The sequence below is a fragment of the Panthera onca genome, chromosome B4 (genome assembly GCF_046562875.1).
Source record: "Panthera onca isolate mPanOnc1 chromosome B4, mPanOnc1 haplotype 2, whole genome shotgun sequence".
Classification (NCBI taxonomy): Eukaryota; Metazoa; Chordata; class Mammalia; order Carnivora; family Felidae; genus Panthera; species Panthera onca.
The window spans coordinates 48,314,494-48,332,497 of NC_138345.1; the positions used below are offsets into that span (position 1 = coordinate 48,314,494).

General features: G+C 39.3%; 2 protein-coding genes across 3 annotated transcripts in view; one reads left to right on the plus strand and one right to left on the minus strand.

The window, feature by feature from the left end:
- Positions 1-18,004, plus strand: part of PDE6H (phosphodiesterase 6H) — a 179,661-nt gene that overhangs the window by 16,977 nt on the left and 144,680 nt on the right. The window lies entirely within an intron of this gene.
- On the minus strand, positions 1,461-15,648 carry ART4 (ADP-ribosyltransferase 4 (inactive) (Dombrock blood group)). The gene is made up of 3 exons (XM_060658280.3): positions 14,856-15,648; positions 12,364-13,072; positions 1,461-4,562 (listed from the first exon to the last, which is right to left on the minus strand). Exons 1-3 carry the CDS (start codon positions 15,039-15,041, stop codon positions 4,471-4,473), a joined length of 987 nt encoding a protein of 328 aa, XP_060514263.2. The 5' UTR covers positions 15,042-15,648; the 3' UTR covers positions 1,461-4,470.

Here is an 18,004-nt window from a genome sequence, read left to right on the forward strand (position 1 = left end):
GAAAGAGATGGTGGGCATTTGATGGAGGGGGGAAGATGGCACTCAGTTTGTGTACTTTTTAGCCTGTGATGCAGTCACTTCCACCGAGGTTCCCAGGTCACCTCCTCAGTCATGGCTACTTTGAAGTTGCACTTTTGCTAACCTGAGTCAGGAGCTCAGCTCCAAAGCCAAGGCTGTCATTGGAATCACCACTATAATTTTAAAGTAGGAATCTCTTCCTTGCTCCCTAACAATAAGACCTTCCAAACGTCCTGTGGCAAGGGCCACAGGGATTTTGACCATTTCCAGGGTTTAGAGGGTTTGCAAAAAGGATGAGTTTCATTACATGGAGTCTGCAGTTTCTCTCAGCTCCAACGCTGAAATCTTGTTTGTTTGCAATAGGTATCCATTAATAGCTGTCTTATTTTGAGGACATTCTTGAGCTGATCCATTTCTATCCTGACTTCAAAAATACGCATATATAAATGGGAGGAGGGAGACGTGGTTCTCACTTTGTTACTTTTTCTGAAACTGTGTGTATTCAGGTTTTCACCTGCTTTCTCTTGGTCTTAAGATTGTGTCCCAGGATATTACAACAGCAGGGGGGGTCACATGGAAATGAATGGGACAAGGGCCAAGAAAAGTCTTGGGCAGAGTCTTTCTGTGAAATGACTGGAAGAATGACTGGTAGCAGTTCTAGGGAAGTCCTCACCACATGTCAATGGGAACGACAGCTGGTGTCATCCCTTGACCTCAGAGATGGGCAGTGCATCAGTAAGAGTGGTTTTCAGATGCTGGTGGCTCCTGTGAGGCTGGCCATCACTGACAGTGCCTCTCACAGATATTCCCCCACCACCCAGGACTGCTAATCTTCCCACATTGATGACTTCTTGGTGGTGGCTGCTTCCCAGCCTGTGGAGATACTGTGTGTGTGTCGGTGGGGAAGCCTCACTCCTTTCAAACCTATTACTCTTGTTTAATGTTTCTCTCAAATTCTTTGTTTTGGGTTCCTCTCATTTTCTATCAGTTCCTCCAGGTTTTGAAAAGCAGCACGGGAAAGACTCACTCGTTTCTACTTCTTATCTAGTCTCAGTCCTCAGGGGCCATGAGCCCAGTGTGAACTAACTGAATGAAGCATAAGTGGGGACAAAAATGTGAACTGCCATAAAGCAAAACAAAATGAAACACATGGGCATTTACTACGAGAAAATAAAGAAAAGAAGGAAGGAAAGAGGAAGGAAGGAAAACAAGGAAGGAAAGTAGGAAGAGAGTCCTGTAATACTTGTAATGCTTTTTTTTCTTCATGTTTTCTCACTTGCCAATGTTTGGTACGTGTTGGCATCTCTGAAAGCATCTAATTCAATGAATGTTTGTTGAATTTTACCAAATCAAGATCTGGTTCATAGGGCATAAGTCAATTTGATTCTGATCATGACACAACTCAGGCCAAGAATCCTGGCTCCCCAGGCAAATCAAACTCTACAGAAATTTTCTTTCACTGGCTTTATTATTTTTCAAAGTAATAGCGAACAGAGAAATTCACGACAATCAGATAGGCATATTAGAACACTAAATTATAAAGATAAAAATAAAATAATAGATGAGGCCAGATAACTTTTTGTGTACACAAAAAGGAGAGAAGCATGTTTTATTTTAATAAAAATTACTATAGGAGGTAAATACTATGCAACTTTATAACACCAGCTCTTTTAACAATTCATGTGAATTTGTGCACAGTCAAGCGTCCATTTTATCTTCAAAGGTATCCCAGAAGAAAAAAAAGAGCAGAAATTACAGTGAAATTTTTGAAAGTGATGTCCTAAAATTTCATGAACTTAGACTTTAAATTGATTTAAATCAACGGTCCACCTCACGGTTTTCTTGCACAAAAACTGTGGACCATAGAGAGAGATCAAGGGAACGTAAACTATGGACATTCATCCTTAACCTACAAATCTACATAATTCAGGGGAATAACTTCTATCTCTGGAGATTTGTTCTATAAAGCAGCGGCAGGATCATAATCCCATAAGTCACAAGCCTGGAGGGCTTCTTAAACATAGGTTCTAAGTTTCTGATTCCATGGATTGGGATCAGGCCCTAGAGCTCACATTTCTAACAAATTCTTAAGGGACACTGATGCTGCAGGTGCTGGAGGCATGTGTTAAGAGTCACCTATTTAGAATGTCTTACTCAGAAAACTGATTTCTCATGGAGATCCAGTGCGTTAGACTGCCTTTTTAGCTTGACTGGGTGACTCTTTCCTCTCTGGTCCACATTACAGCTTCACTCTACCAGACCTACTTCCTGACCCTTACGTACACTGATCATTCCTATATCCTCCGACTCTCTCCTGCTCAGGTGTCTCCTTTCTATCCATCTGAACCCCTTTCTCAAGCCTCATCTCTGATAGAAAGCTGTATCCAACCATAGGTCAGAAGGATCTCATTTTTCTCTAAACTTCAAGTGCTTATTTGTATGCACGATGACACTAAGCACTTGACACATACCTACACTTACTATCTTCTTCCTCTAACCCCTTGCTCCACTCCCAGTGTTCCAAGGCCTCGTTCAAATCCTGCCTCCTCCCTGAAGCCTTCCTGGCATCTCTTCTTGCCTCAGTTTGAAGGAGTCTCTCTTTTGAACTATCATGAACAGAAGGCTTGATTTCCCCCTTTCTTTTGCTATTTCCTCTGGGACTCGTTTATGTTCTTTTTTTAATTTCTCCCAAGAGATTGTAAACTCATGGAAGATCTGGCCTACGACATTCAACTTTTAATCCCCAAAGTGTTTTGTACATAGTATGGTTCAATAAGTGCATTTATGTGGCACAGAAAAAAAAATTATATATGCAAGATGTTGGAAGGCTTTTCTATTGCTTCACTGAGGCTCACAGCAAAGCTTCTTCCCAGAGTCAGGCCTGCGGGACTCTACTCAGTAGCCACTAAACTGCCGAGGTCCCTGGGCAATAAATCAGGAATATTGTGTTTATGGAAATTTTATCCTTGCTTTATTAGGTATAGAGACCAATGTAAGCTAGGTGACAGAGATGCGCTTGGCCCTATTCTCAAAATTCCGTGTAAAGTATTAGATGCCTGAATTCTCTACCAGCTGATTTTAGGCTAATTCTTCACTGAGTCTCTTCTCTCATGGCACGGTCCTTTTAGAAAGTTCTTCTGGGGTCAGTTAAGCTGATTTTACTTTCGTTGTTTCTTACTCAAATCTCAGAGGGGCTAAGTAGCATGGACTTTCAAAATTCAAAGGTGTAGAGCTAGCCCTCACTTTCACTCCATTTAGCCCAATACTAAGGTCTTTGGAAATCCGCTAAAACAACCCCATTGCCCCACTCGTATTGTATACTACTGAGGTGAGTTGGAGAACATTCCCAGCTGTGAAGTTTGATGATTTATACTCCCTTTCACTTAATTATTGTCACATAGTGGCGACTCAATGTATCTTTGATATGTGCTTGGTTATCAGACTTTTTTTCTCCTACATCTTCTCCTTTATCTCCACACACATCTACATACATCCCTAATAAATGTACTTAAATTTTTGATGCTGACTTAAAATCCAATTTGCCATAAAGTTCTTTCTGAATTAATATATGAATTTAAATTCTCACTTCTGTAATGTTTTAGAAACACGTGCAGCACCCCACTACTGGCAGTGAATGAATGAGATTTCACTAACATCTTGTATTAACTTTCCCTTTTATTTCTCAAGTTTTCATATTTCCTCCTATCTAAGACTATACTGGTTTGGTCCTGAATGCTGATAAAAATCTCACACTTTAGTTAAGTCTCTGGACTTCAAAGCTTTTCCATCTGATGAAGAATTTGGTCTCTGCTTTCGAACTCAAGCTTCTCTGGTTTGTTCCTATTTAGGATTGCTAAAAAAAAAATAATGGAGAATCCTTGTATTCATGATTCCTTTAATTGCTTAAGGTAGTATATTCAATTCAAATTATTTATGCAAATATACTATTTATTGATTTCTGTAATAAAAAAAGCCCAGGAGTCCACTTTCAGGCACAATTGGATCTAAGGGCTCATTTACTCTCATCAAAATGGTTTCTTTTCATTCCTCAATTCTTCCTTCATTGTGTTCGCTCCATTCTCAAGGAGATAGAGTCTCCCCTGCTGGTGGCAAGATAGCTGCTTAGTAGCTCCAGGCTCCTACTCACTCTGCTTTCATTAATCTTCACTCAAAAAAAAAAAAAAAAGGCTCCCACCCCACTGCCAATCCTGATGCCAAAAAATTACCATGATTGTATCTCACTGGCTCTGGCTGGGTCCTTTTCTATTTCAGTATGAATCTCTGTGTCCACGGAGAAGAAATATACGGAGTTACAGGTCCACTCACAGGCAGCGGGCTGGGCCAGCTCTGTGTCAGTTGGTGACTGGGCAGAGTGATTCCCCAAGGGTATTCAGGGTGCCCTGGCTGGCGTCAAGCAAAAGGGCACAGAGAAAGCAAAACCACAAGGTTCCTTTATACTCTACTTTTAGAAGAGATGACGACACTGGTCAAGAAGGAGAGAGAAGCAATAACCATGGGAGCTGGGTTGTACTTTTTGCTGGAAGCTGTAAAAACAAACACAAAGTTAGAGGTGTTTTAGGTGGCAGAGAATTTTTTTTTAAATGACCTCATTTCTCCTTTGATTCACTTTTTTTTTAAAGTTAGAAAATTCCTAATAAAAGTATTTTAAGTTGGCTACTTAAAAAAATATTCTTTTAGATATTTTCTAACAGAACTCAGCTTGTTTATTTTGCAGATGATGAAACAGGCACCAAGAAGTTCAGATATTTACTGCAGGTTACCCAGCTAGTAGGTATTTGAGATCTCCTGATTTGCCACCCTTATTATCATCAGCAGCACTCTCCCCATCACCCTTACCCCCATCTAATTACCATCAGCTTCGTCATCATTATGAAAGCTAACATTGATTAAACAACTCATTCTGTACTATGATCTATTTTAAGCACTTGCTATAGATGAACTCATGTAATCCTCACAGGAAATCTACGCAGTGTTTATTCTCCATTATCCCCATTTTTCAGTTGGTAAAATGGTGACACAAAATGTGGAGACATTTACCAAGCATCACACATCTTTTTAACCACTATATTGTTTCTCCATACTTTGCATGTCCATTTTTTAATTACAAAGTGGGCCAAAGGTATTGACACAATCTTGCTTGGTGTGTGGTGTGTGTGTGTGTGTGTGTGTGTGTGGGTACTGCCTACACATGCATGCTCTTCACAGGAAATATGGGGAAGGTTAGCAGGCAGTTAGATGTGGCTCATGGAAGCAAGACTGGAATACAAGAAACTATGTCAGGTATCACTACTAATTGGGAATTTAATGGGATGAGGATATAGAATGAGTTGGAAGATGGAAACCTTTAAAAAAGGCTCTAGATAAAGAGTGGAATCGCCTTTTTAACCAGCCTTCACTGATTATTTAGAGTAGAAAAGATGTTTAGGGTAGGAAGACTTTCAGCTCTGTGATTGCCTATTTAAACATCTCATTTGATAGGATGACCCGATGATGGAGAAATATTTTTCCACTACTTTCACATAATAATGTGTAAAATCCTTTGAGTTTCCTGAAATTTCTTGGAATTCTATATATGCAAATGATATTTAAAACCCCAATTTTCACCAATAAGAGTAGACACGGAGAGTTAATAGTGGGTACAGATTTCTAAGCTTTTGCCAAACTTTGTGTAAAACTATATTATCTGAACTCTCACAGGGACCTTGGAACCATTAATACCACTGTCGCAGGTTATTCATTATTCACTTCTTGTTTTGTTTTCTCTTCATTCAGGCTGAGGTCCCAAGGACCTCTGACCCTGCCTTTCCTCACTTTTTAACGGGATGAGATTCTACTGAAGAATTATCAGAAAATATTGATTGACAGCAAACCAATATAGCTGGTTTAAACTATGGTTATTGGAAGGAATTAGCTTTGGTCTTGAAGCTTTGCCCCTAGCCTACCTTTACCATGGTAGTCACTTTCACTGGGCCCCAGTTTTCTCATCTGTAAAATGAGAGCACCTCGAGGTTTTTGGAAATACTCGGATCACTGTCATTCCACTTTGTTTCACGGCTATTACAATGAGGCTCAAAGAAGTGACAGACATACAGATATTACTATTTTGAATCATACTCATCCTTCAAACCACCTATTAAGCCCCTTTCATAATAACCAGGATATTAAAAAAGCTTACTTTAATTTTATTTTCTCAGCTAAAGTAACTTTTCTTTCCTCTTTTGTTCCTTTTTTCTCTACCTTTCTTACAGTCATTAAATTTCTACCTCACACTTTATTATTTTTTTGCACAGACAATATCTTTATTTAGGAGAATAAATGAAAAACATCTGTGAATTAAATTCAATGCAATCTACAAAATCTTTCATTTAAGGATAACTCACATTAAATTGACTTTTGTATTTGTTTTTACTTTTCTTCTAGACTATCTATTTAATACTTTGTGTTCCCTCTGTCCCTAGTAGAGTATTTTTCAAATTGGAGTTTGTGATGCATTAATGCCTTGTCATGACCATCACGCTTTAATAATGTCATAAAATGGATTAGAATAAAAAACACTCTAGTTAAACGGCATGCAAAATGGTAACTGATTGTTTTGTGTGTGTGTGTGTGTGTGTGTGTGTGTGTGTGTGTGTGTGTGTGTTTGTAATTTATGTGTATGCAAAGTGAGTTATAATCTAGTCACAGTCACAGAGCATTAAGACTAATGGTAGGTTCTTAGTAATATTTTTGAACAGCAAATAAATCTCCTGAAAATACTCTATAGAGAAAACTGTCATGGGCTTTTTGTCATAAGGCATGGGAAAAAGTTGTACTTTTGTCATTTGTAAGCTGAATGATCTCACATAAGCCATTTAACCTCTCTAAACCTCAGTATTCACATCAGTACAGTGGGGTCAGTAACCCAATGTACAGGGTGGTGGTAAGAATTAAACAGATAATGTGTGTGAAAACCTTTTGTAAATGAAATTGCTACATAAATATCATTTTACTAGTGACTTATAACCTCAATTTGGTCATCTATACCTTAGGGTATACAGCCTGGGGACAACATATGATTATTATACCTTTTATTTAATGAATTCTGAATCTGCGAATTATACCAGATTGTTCAGAAAGAGTCAATCCCTTGAAAAAAACAGAAAAAGCTAAAACTGACATACAGCGTATCTAGGTAATCTGGTATTTGGAGCCGAATGCTATCTATAGCTCGTTTCTGTCAAAATGCAGAGATTAATGAGTGTCATTATTTTAGAGTTAGCTAGGAAAAAGTTGGCACTCAAACAATGGTAAGCATTGTTTCTTCTGCCTCTTCTTTTGTTTTATTTTTAACTCTCAATGTCACTGAAGCACACATTTGTGCCATTAAACTATTATTCCACTTCCATGTGCAAAGTACTTTGCAGAGTTTTTCAATTGTGTTTGAGAGAGTGGATACCAAGTACTACCACAATGTTCCCTCTTGCCCCATTTTATGAATAAAGAAACAGGCTGATAGGCTGTCATTTGCACAAGGCCACGAAGCTATTAACATATGTCCAGCCCATCCTGGCTCCAAAGTCTTCTCTTTCCACCATGCTGTGGTGGTTTCCACCATCCCAGGTTCATTCAGTTACTCATTCTTTCATGCATTCGGGTGAGATAGACACTATCCTTCGAGAGTAATGTGATATCACAAATTGGGAAAACTTGTTTGAGATAAAGCCCAGAGTCAAAGAACACAGGAAACAGGAAGTTAATAAAATAAATAGTATGTAACAGTAATAGTAGCTGAAAGTTTGGAGTACTTACTAGCATCAGGTATTGTGCTAAGAGCTTTTACATGCATAAGTCATTTTATACTCACTAGAATCTTATAAGGTAGGTTTTTATTAAAATTTTCCCCTGTGTTACATATAAAGAAATGGAAGCACGGAAGAACTAAGCCATTTGTCCATGTCCTTACTGCTAGTAACTGGCAAAGTTAACATGTAAAACCAGGCTTGCTACAAACAATTGACTGTATTTTTTTCTAGAAACATGCTTAAGAATGTTGATTATGTGAAACATTTTAACAAATAAATCCTTCCTTGTGAATCCAATGATATAGAACAGAGCATGTATTTGTGTGTGTACAGATTTTTGGCACGGATTATTTTCTTGAACAAAGCAACATTTAAGGACAAATAACTGACATAACATATTTCGAATGTTTCAGTGAGCATGAAAACATCTGTTCCTATGGTAACCAGTATAGGTCATATGAGGGGTGAGAGAAGAATTAGAAGGGAGAGCTGTTAGTTTAGAATGTCTTAAATGATTTGTCTTTTTCAAATTGACTCGCTTAAATATATTATGCTACCAATTTGACCTGTTGACTCTCTGAAGGCGACAGATTCCTGGGTGCTCTTTGAACTTGGGAATTGTAGTTACAAGTTAACAGAACCAATTTTGAAATAAATTGAAGGACTGAAGAAGCTATGCTCTCTAATCTACTGTCTTTTCATTGGGAGAATTATGGTGTCCTGGCTGACCAATTTTAAATTTTTTTTTTTTTTTACGTTTATTTATTTTTGGGACAGAGAGAGACAGAGCATGAACGGGGGAAGGGCAGAGAGAGAGGGAGACACAGAATCGGAAGCAGGCTCCAGGCTCTGAGCCATCAGCCCAGAGCCCGACGGGGGGCTCGAACCCACGGACCGCGAGATCGTGACCTGAGCTGAAGTCGGACGCTTAACCGACCTAGCCACCCAGGCGCCCCCTGGCTGACCAATTTTAAAGGTCTTCGTGTTGTCTTTCAAATATGTTGTCTGTCAGATTAAGAGGGAACAGGAGAGGAAACAAGTCACTGGCTGAGAGGGAATTGTTGAGACATAAGATAGTTTGTGGCTTCTGCTCAGGAAAAAAATTGAAGGGATAAGAAACAGTTGAGAGGACTCCGGTTTCATGAGGAATTAGATATCAATAGAATACCATCTGTGCATCCCTAGACTGAGGTTGATGGTGAACAATATCAGTTACCTAGAAAAACAGGTCTGGAGAGAGTCCACTGATCTTACTCCCTTCCAGTGAAGGACTCCCAGAAAAGAAAAACACACCGCCACCTTCCTCCTTCCATTGTTCATGTATGGATCAATCCAATACTGCTCCAAGATGTTGGGATAAGTGGAGTGTTACTTGTTAGTTAACAGAAATGACTTCAGGAAAGTTTCAGAAATAGCTTACTCATTGAGAAAACAAATACCACTGCAGTGAATGGCTGCAAGCATCGTGAAATTAATCAAACTTTTTTTGTAGTGAGTAGAGATAGGTGGATATTGGTTGTGTTTGTCTCAAGATTTGTCTTTTTGTCCTCAACTAAAGTGTCTATGCTAACCACCAGCCAATGGCAGCCTTGAGGCTTCCCTCAGTTGGCTTCCCTAAGGGGTTTAGGGAAGGCAGAACCAGAGGATGGAGGAGCCTTCTCTGCAACTTTCAGCCAGAGCCAAAGGAGTCAAAGGAAGAATGGCATCACAGCAGCTTGGGCTTGTTCTTCTCCCTCTTTCAATCTCCCAAATAGTTTTGTAGTTGTGCTGGCTGGGAAGACACTCCAACTCCAGCTCTTGGCCTACCATGTAATGCCTCTGACCAAAACATCACCTTCTATGACCAGTGGTAGTTTCATTCCACCATTTACAATTTCTTCCCAAGACTGCACAGTTGGGGAATTTCTGGGAAAGATTTAGATATAATAACTCACATTGCAAGTGCCCACATTCCAGATCATTTATATTATGGCTACAGCTCCTTAGTTTTTGATTAGGGGTTGAGCTTTCTAGAATATTTTCTCATTCTAGTAAGTATTGAAACTGTTTTTAGTCAATTGCGTTATCTGGTCATCTGACCCAAGGCCCAGGTCATGTAGAGGCATTGAAAGAGAATGCTTCATTTATTCACTTACTTATTCAACAAATACAGATTAAGTACCTCTATGTTCCAGGAGACTAAAATTAATATTGGTTAAGGCTTATTTACCATATAGTATATGCTAGGGAATGTAGAAATTTTTTAGTGTTTTATTTTATTTTCCCAAGAGCCCTGTGGGGCTCTGTTATGATGCTCCTTACATAGCTGAAGAAACATAGGGAGTTTAAGCAACTGGATTGAGAACACAGCTAAAACATAGTACCAGTTGGACAGGAATTTAGACAGAGTGGATCTGGGGTCCAAGCGCCTGGATTCCATGCCAAGCTCTTAAATACTATGTAGTCATATCCTGGCTCACAAAAAGCTTACAGAGCAGTACAAGATTATTGATTCCCTTAAGTATGATTTGTGATTCCAAAGATCCAGTCAAGACCAACTAAGCTTCCAGAATCTAGTGATATGCATGGCTACTCCAGCTAAGCCTTAACTCAAAGTTGTGCTTGAGTTGTTTCCTGACAGGAAAGCAAGGGTCATTAACTTGGTGTGGAGGGTCTTGAAACACCTTTTCTTTGAGACTTAGAGAGAAGAGAGTATAGGTAATTGTTTCTATTACATTCTCCTTTTTCTCAGTTTCCTGAAAGCTACAAACATCATGAAATTAATACATTTTTTTGGTAATAAGTAGAGATAGGTGGATATTGGTTGTGTCAATGCCCTACAACTTTTTACTTCATATATTTTATTGTGCTCATCAACCTTGTAGAAAAATTTTTCTGTCTCAACTTCATCATGATGAGGATGAAGCAACCGTGTCATAGTCAAGTATAGTTCCAAAGAATCCTGGAAACTGGCTATGAATGTTCTCATTTATTATCAAAATCTCACTGTTTTCTTCATACTCTAGTGTTTCATATTCTCCTCTGCAAACACTAATCTCTTGGTTCTGTGGAACAGATACTCATTTCACGCATGGTACTGCCTACCACACTTCCAAGGAGAGGCAGGAGGAGATTAAAGTATTGATAGGTCACCTCTCCCCTGGTCTGTGTTTGCAGATAGCACCAGAGTGAGCAGGCCCAAGACTTCAGCGTGGATGATAGTTTCAAGATCTTTGTAACACTGTAGCCCCAAAATTTTGAGAAACGCTGACAGCCTGAATTACTAACAGTACCGATAGTGATGGAGTAGAGAAAGATTCAGGGATATTTCAAAGGTAGACACTGCAGTTGTGTGAGTGGGAATGAGTGCACAGGTGGATAAGGACGGTCTCCCTTCTGAATCAAACAGGGCACAGCACTTGCTACAGAAGTACCCTTTTGTGCAGTGACTGTGGCTGGCAACATACAGGGATGGAAAGGAGTCAGCCATGTATTTTTCTAAAAAAGGCCTTAACATATATTTTTGTTTCATGATGTCTCCAATTCCTCCTGCTTCAGTTCATTTTTTTTCATGGTATCATCAGAGCTCTTGCTCAAATACTGCTCTAATCGATGTTCCATTCCTTAAAAACTTCCAATGACTTCCCATTATCTATAGCATGAAATCTGAAAAGTCCTCAGCATAGAATACAAGAGTTTTAATGGTCTAGCTCATCTGAATCTTCCCACTCCAATCAATCCCGTATTCCCTTTCTACTCTTCCTATGTCCTACACCTCCTACATTCCAACCATCCAGAATCGTGGAGATTCCCTAAAGACACCAACTATTTGAAATCTGTGATTCAGCATATGCTGTTTTCTGCTTGCAATGGCTTTTCCTCTCTTCTTTCGCTGAAAACCCCCATTCCTACTTCAAGTCCCATGTGGTCGTCTATTCTGAAGCCTTTCTTACTTTCTCCAGAGACAATGAATAGCTTCCTGCATAGGGAAGCCACAGCCGTTGCTTAAACATCTGGTGTGTTGCTTAGTGCTTTTGAGTGTGGACAGTTGTTCATATTTCCATTTCTCATTAGACTAAAAATCTCCCTAGGATAATGATCTTGCTTGATTCATTTCACATTGCCTGGGGTCTCCCATCCCAGTTCCTGGAACATAGAAGATAGTTAATAGATAAGAGTGAATGAATAAATCATGCTTCCTGCTTTACTTTCAAAACTCCTTATTCCTGTAATGGCCATGACAAAAAAAATGAGTTAGAGGGAGAAGGTAAAAATACTATATTTTATGTGCTATTTTTTTCAGTAGAGGTTTACTCTCTGTGTCTAGAATGCACTGCAGAAATACATTTTTTTTTCTAGAGGTAGTTTAGCAGAAAGAAGAGAAGGGAAACCAAGAAATAAGGCAGGTTATCTCTAATCTGTCAGTTCCACCATCCCTGAAGGCCACTTTCCATGGTTTTGGCCTTTCCCTCAACAAGCTTACCCAGAAAAATAACTTTTGTAAAAGAACAGTGGTCTGTGATCCTGATTAGAGTGGATTCAATTTAGATCAATAATATAATACCTTTTAGTAGCTGACAGTTATATGTGCTCTGGTTCCCAGCTGACTGCAATTGCAACCAATTTCCTCTTGGGTTGTAGCTCATATTTACAACTTTGAACAACTCATAGGGAGGGACCAGGACCTCCTTCTTGACAGAGACTTCTTCTACAGGTGCACCCAGACAGGTGAATATGGTAAATAGAGTTTGGTTTTCAGACTGCTGTGTGTCTTCTTTTCGGAGGGAGGTGGAGAGGAATTGGCCAAATCGGATGGTGGCACCTCTGTAGGCTTCCAGATTGATACCCTTCATCTCATGATGCACCTCATAACACAATGAGTTATTCTTCCCGACTATCTCTTTCCTTAGCAGCTGGATTGCTGAGGTCAGGTAGTAGTGTAGGTATTTGAAATGGAATGAATGTTCATACTGCCGTGGAGTCCTAGTAGCACTGGCCATGGCTCTGATGAAGTCTGTGCGAATGCTATTGTTTGATGTATAAACTGAGATGGCCACAGCATGCGTAATATTAATGTTCTTGGGGAGATCTTTTGCTTGGTTGAACCAGGTTAAATAGGCATTACTCCAGACCCTGTAGTAATTTCTACGTGTTTCTATTTCTTTTGTGAAATAATCCCCTTGACTTAGCTTCTCCATGACCTGCTGGCTGCATCCTTGGTACTGATCATCAAAGGAATTTGGTGCCAAGTCAAAGTTGATGTTAATGGCAACCTATAAGAAAAGAAAAATATTGATTTTAACCATTCATATCAGATGGTAGGTGTGGTGGCTGACTTGCTATACTCCATAAAGCCAAGTCTTTGCTTCAAAACTTATTTGCTGAAGTAAGTTTCACTCATATTCATTACACACTGCCCCAGTACGCCCTGCATCAGTGACCTGTGTTAGAGATTGAATTTGGGTTGATAAATATTACTAAAAACTCAAAAAACCCTCATCTCCTCAGGGAGGAAGTGACCCTTCTCGTGTAACCAAAAACAGTATTTTTGCACAGGGAGTACTTTGAAGAAAAAAATTGTAATCTTAAAGTTTATGTGTACCTTCTGTTTCCCCTGTCGATTCCCTCCACATTCTCTCATGGGTGTTAAGAAATATCTTTGTAGGTGAATACTTAAAACCTATATTAAGTCTTTGAACTTTATTTAAGAAAAACCTTCAGTGATGAGTAATGTTGGGTTCTCCCAAGGGGGCCCCAGTATATAACAGCCCTCTTTTCTGACCAATTGAAAAAATTGAAGGGGGTGGGAAAGCATATATGAAGGTTAAAATAACATCTTTACCACTGAACTGTTGGGGCACACATCTTTAGGTCTGATGGAAAGTAGATTTGCTAAGAGTAAACCTCAGAATGAGGCAGACCTGCCTACTTAGCTGTAGACAGTGTTGGACTGTGGTCCTGCCCAAAGTAAGATTCTGGTCATGGAGGTACACGGAGCTCATGCCCTTTGCCATCAGGCTAACTCCCAGGAAGAAGAGCAGACTCAAACTCAGAATACCCAGTTATTAATCCTAATGTTACCAATCAAGTAAATTTGCCCAGCTCCAGAGGAGTAGTACAGTGGTCAGGAGTGTGCCGAAGATAGTTCCTCCTCTTAGGAGACAGGAGTGGGAAAAAGACATTTTCTCATTGGTAGTCAATAGAATGTTACTTATTAATATCTAGTCCATATTAAACTGAGGTTAGAGATTTGAATACAAATTCATTAAGCATCATCAGTCCATATTTTTTAGAGCCCTATTTTCAATTATCCAAATTCCAAGATGTTTTCTTCTTGGCAAAGAAACTGTGCTTTTCTAATAGACAGTACTCATTATATTAGGAGATAGGATTCCATCCAGTCAATGTCAAAGATGTTGCAGCTAACACTCAAAAACATACCATTTGGTGTTTTTACTGTTATTTATGATGAAAAGATGTTTAGTTGTATGTAAAATGGAACAGACTTTTAAGACTGCTTAATGATTTTAACCAATAGCTCTTTACGGAAGATTTACAAATAGTTCTACAGAATCTATTTATGCCAAAAGAAGCCAAAATCAATAATATCATGTTCTGTTCAATCTTGTAAGCTCTAAAAACTTTACTATATTACTCAATCTCAAATATGTACTTTGTTATCTCTTAACAGTAGATTATTTTTCCTTATGCAGAACTTTATAATACTTCTTGTGACTTGATCCATATGACACAGTCTAAAGTCAAATAGGCTATTTTGCACCACTTGTCCTACAGAAGCAGTGTTTCACTTAAGTTTTATGGAGAATCAAGAAAATAACACTATGCCCCTAGCTTCCATAATGCCAAATTTATAAACTCTAAAGAATTCCACAATTGTTGATCATTGTTTTCAACCCCCTTCACTAAGCATTATTTGTTAAAATGTCTGAAAGAACTTAGAACCAAGTGACTAAAGGTCATTTAAAGGTTGTCACCAGGAAAGTGCCCCACCGGAGCACTCACCATAAAGAAATCTCCTCTTCAATTGTGCCCTACCTCAGAACTCCAGGAGGGTGTCTGCAAGGCAGAGAACAGCATCAGGAGAGGAAGCTGCTTTGGAAGGAGCCAGATTCTCAGCACAGGGGCTGTAGGAGTAGTTGGGAAAAGAGTCCTCCTGCATCTGTTGGTCAATGGATGGTATTTGTTTGTGTTAAAAGTACTTCTTTGCTGTTGCGGCTTCATCCTGAAACGAGTGTTCAGTGTTCTCCTTTGGGAACCTTCCTTGTTCACATCTTGTTGATGACTACCAGCCAGCAGTTTTCTGAGGGAAGAGATCAACTCCAACTTACTTGCAGAGCTGATATTTCTGTGAAAAAGCCAGATCTGTGCACCAAAAAAGGGATTCTAAAGTGAACTTGTTAAGTTTCCCATTAAAAAAAAAAATCCCTTATCTAGTCTGTGTGGGGGGAATTCCAAAGGCCTGTTAAAGGTCAGGCTCAGCAGCTCAACCTTAACTTTCTCAGGAAGACAGGAAAAGGCACAAGCTGTACAGTGTCTGGGGCCAAGCGACATTATCTTGAGCTGCAGGGTTTCATCGCGAGTGATATGATTGGCTCCCACAGGTTGCTGGAAAGATGCCACCTCAAGGTGGGTCTATGTCAGGTACATTTGGTGCCGCTGATAGGCCGCCCCTGCCCAGAAGGGGCTGATAAGAAGCAGCACACCTTTTAGGGTGAGTGTCAAAAAGAAGGCTCTCATTGCTGCTTTCCCACGATAGCCTTGAAACTCTCTAATCCAGAAACTATTCCTGTGGGGGTCACAGCTCTTCTGTTTTTCTCTTCTGAAGGCATCAGATCCTCTATCCACACTATTTCAGTCTATAGTGAATCCTACTGACTACTGTCAGAAGACAGCCTCTGAACAGCTGACATCAATCAAAAGCAGGGTCCAGTGTGCTAAGTTAATGCAGCACAAGTGTTCTGTTAGACACTCTCTCTCAGGCACTTCCCTTTCTAGTTTGAACATCTTTCATCTGTTCCCAATCATTGGGATAATTGTTTTTCTTGCAAATCTTTCCCATTAACACTTCCCATTTCACTATTTAACTGTGAAAAGAGACTAAATCTTGTTCTTAGAAATTCTGGTATTTTGGGGGGTGACTGTGTGGCCCAGTCTGTTAAGTGTCTGACTTTGGATCAGGTTATGATCTCACAGTTCATGAGTTTGAGCCCCGCATTGGGCTCTGTGCTGACAGCTCAGAGCCTGGAACCTGCTTTGGATTCTGTGTCTCCCTTTCTCTCTGCCCTTCTCCCACGTACGCTCTGTCTCTCTCTCTCTCAAAAATAAATAAACACTAAAAAACCCGTGAAATTATGGTATTCTTTTCAGCATCCTAAAATAGTTTGTAATCTAAATTTTCTGATGATCACAGCAGTTCTGTCTCATGACAGAAGTTCAGAGTATTCACACAAGTATAAAAGGGGATACAAAATTACCCATAACCTATCACCTGGACAAGGGTACTATTTAGATTTAGATTTTGGTATTACACAACACACACACACACACACACACACACACACACACACACACACACATTTAGGACTAAATTAATATAGTATGCAATTTTCATACTGTTTTTTCCCTTAACATTTTTAATGTAAGCACATCTCCCTATAGTTTAATAACTATTGAAAACATGACTTTTTTTTTTTTATAGCTGCACAGTATTCCACCATAGGTGCTACAATGCAATGAAATATGGAATGGATCCATGCATCCATCTCAGAAACAGATTGATCAATGAATAGAACATAATAGTACCTCCCTTATCCAACGCTTTGACCTGTTTTTAATTCTTACAACATCTTCTGGCCCTGAGAAATCAATCAATTAAATAAATAAATAAATAAATAAATACAATTATCATTATTTGTGCCAAGGTTTATTGAATAAATATCTTATATTTAGCTTGCGTTCAACTTTGTGCTATTATAAGCAATGATTTGTGAGCCTGTTTGGGACATAAATCTTTGTGTGTTTCTCTTCTTGCAACTTTAAGATGCAAATCTGGAGATGTGACCACAGATCGTTGAAATGGATATTTTTTGGACTTAAAGGAAAACACGATAAAATAAATATCCCTTTAAGACTTTTAAATTCTTAAGATTCCTCATTATCAACCATCAATTTGGGAGACTGAGGTGTGGTGAAGAGCCCTGGAGTCTGAAAACTTGAACTACGGGCTTAATTCTACAGCTTGCTGGCTGGATCAAGAAGAATAAGCAGGCTGGCTTAGTGGGTTAAGCGTCAGGATCTTGATTCTGGCTCAGGTCATCATTTCCAGGTTCATGAGATCAAGCACTGCATTGGGCTCTGCACTGACAAGCTCTGTGCTGACAGCGTAGAGCCTGTTTGGGATTCTCTTTCTTCATCTCTCTCTGCCCCTGCTCCCCACCCCCCAAATAAATAAACAAAAAAAAACAAAAAAAAAAAAAAAGAAGAAACAGCAAGTTGTGCTGAGCTTCAGTTTCCTAACCTTATAGGGTTGTCAAAAGTAAATAACAGTTACCTTTTATTGGGAGTGTACTGTGTTTCAAGACCCTTTTTTTAGTATCTCAACCTACAAGACCACTGCGAGGAGATTAACTTCCACGTCACAGGTGCATTTCCTGAGGCTGTGTGAGGTTAAAGAGACTGTCAGTGATCACAGGTTCATTCCTCTCCTCCCATTGGCTCCCTGTCTCCAAAAACTCTAAAGGAGTCTGTCATTTTATTTCTATTGTCTGTAAACATTTGCTAATTTTCCTTAAGTGTGACTTCCACTTCCAGAATAATACCACTAGGGGGAAGTAGGAAACCTTGTAACCTTTTTATACAGTTCCTTTGTCCAGAATTTAAAGGAGCTGGAAGAAAGAAAGGGAAAAAAGGGAGGGAAGGAGAGACAGAGACAGAACAGAGAGTGGGTCTAAGAACAGTAGTGAGAAGTTGAGACTATTGTCCTTGAGCTGATTAAAGAGAGAGGGAGGGAGGGATGGAGGAAAGGAAGAGAGAACTCTGACAATAAAATGGAATAGGGAAAGACAAGGGGTCTGATGTGTGTGTGTACGTTTTTGTATTAAAATGAAAACAATATTTTCTGATAATGTTTTTTAAAAAATATTTATTTTGAGAGAGAGAGAGAATGAGCGAGGGAGGGACAGAGA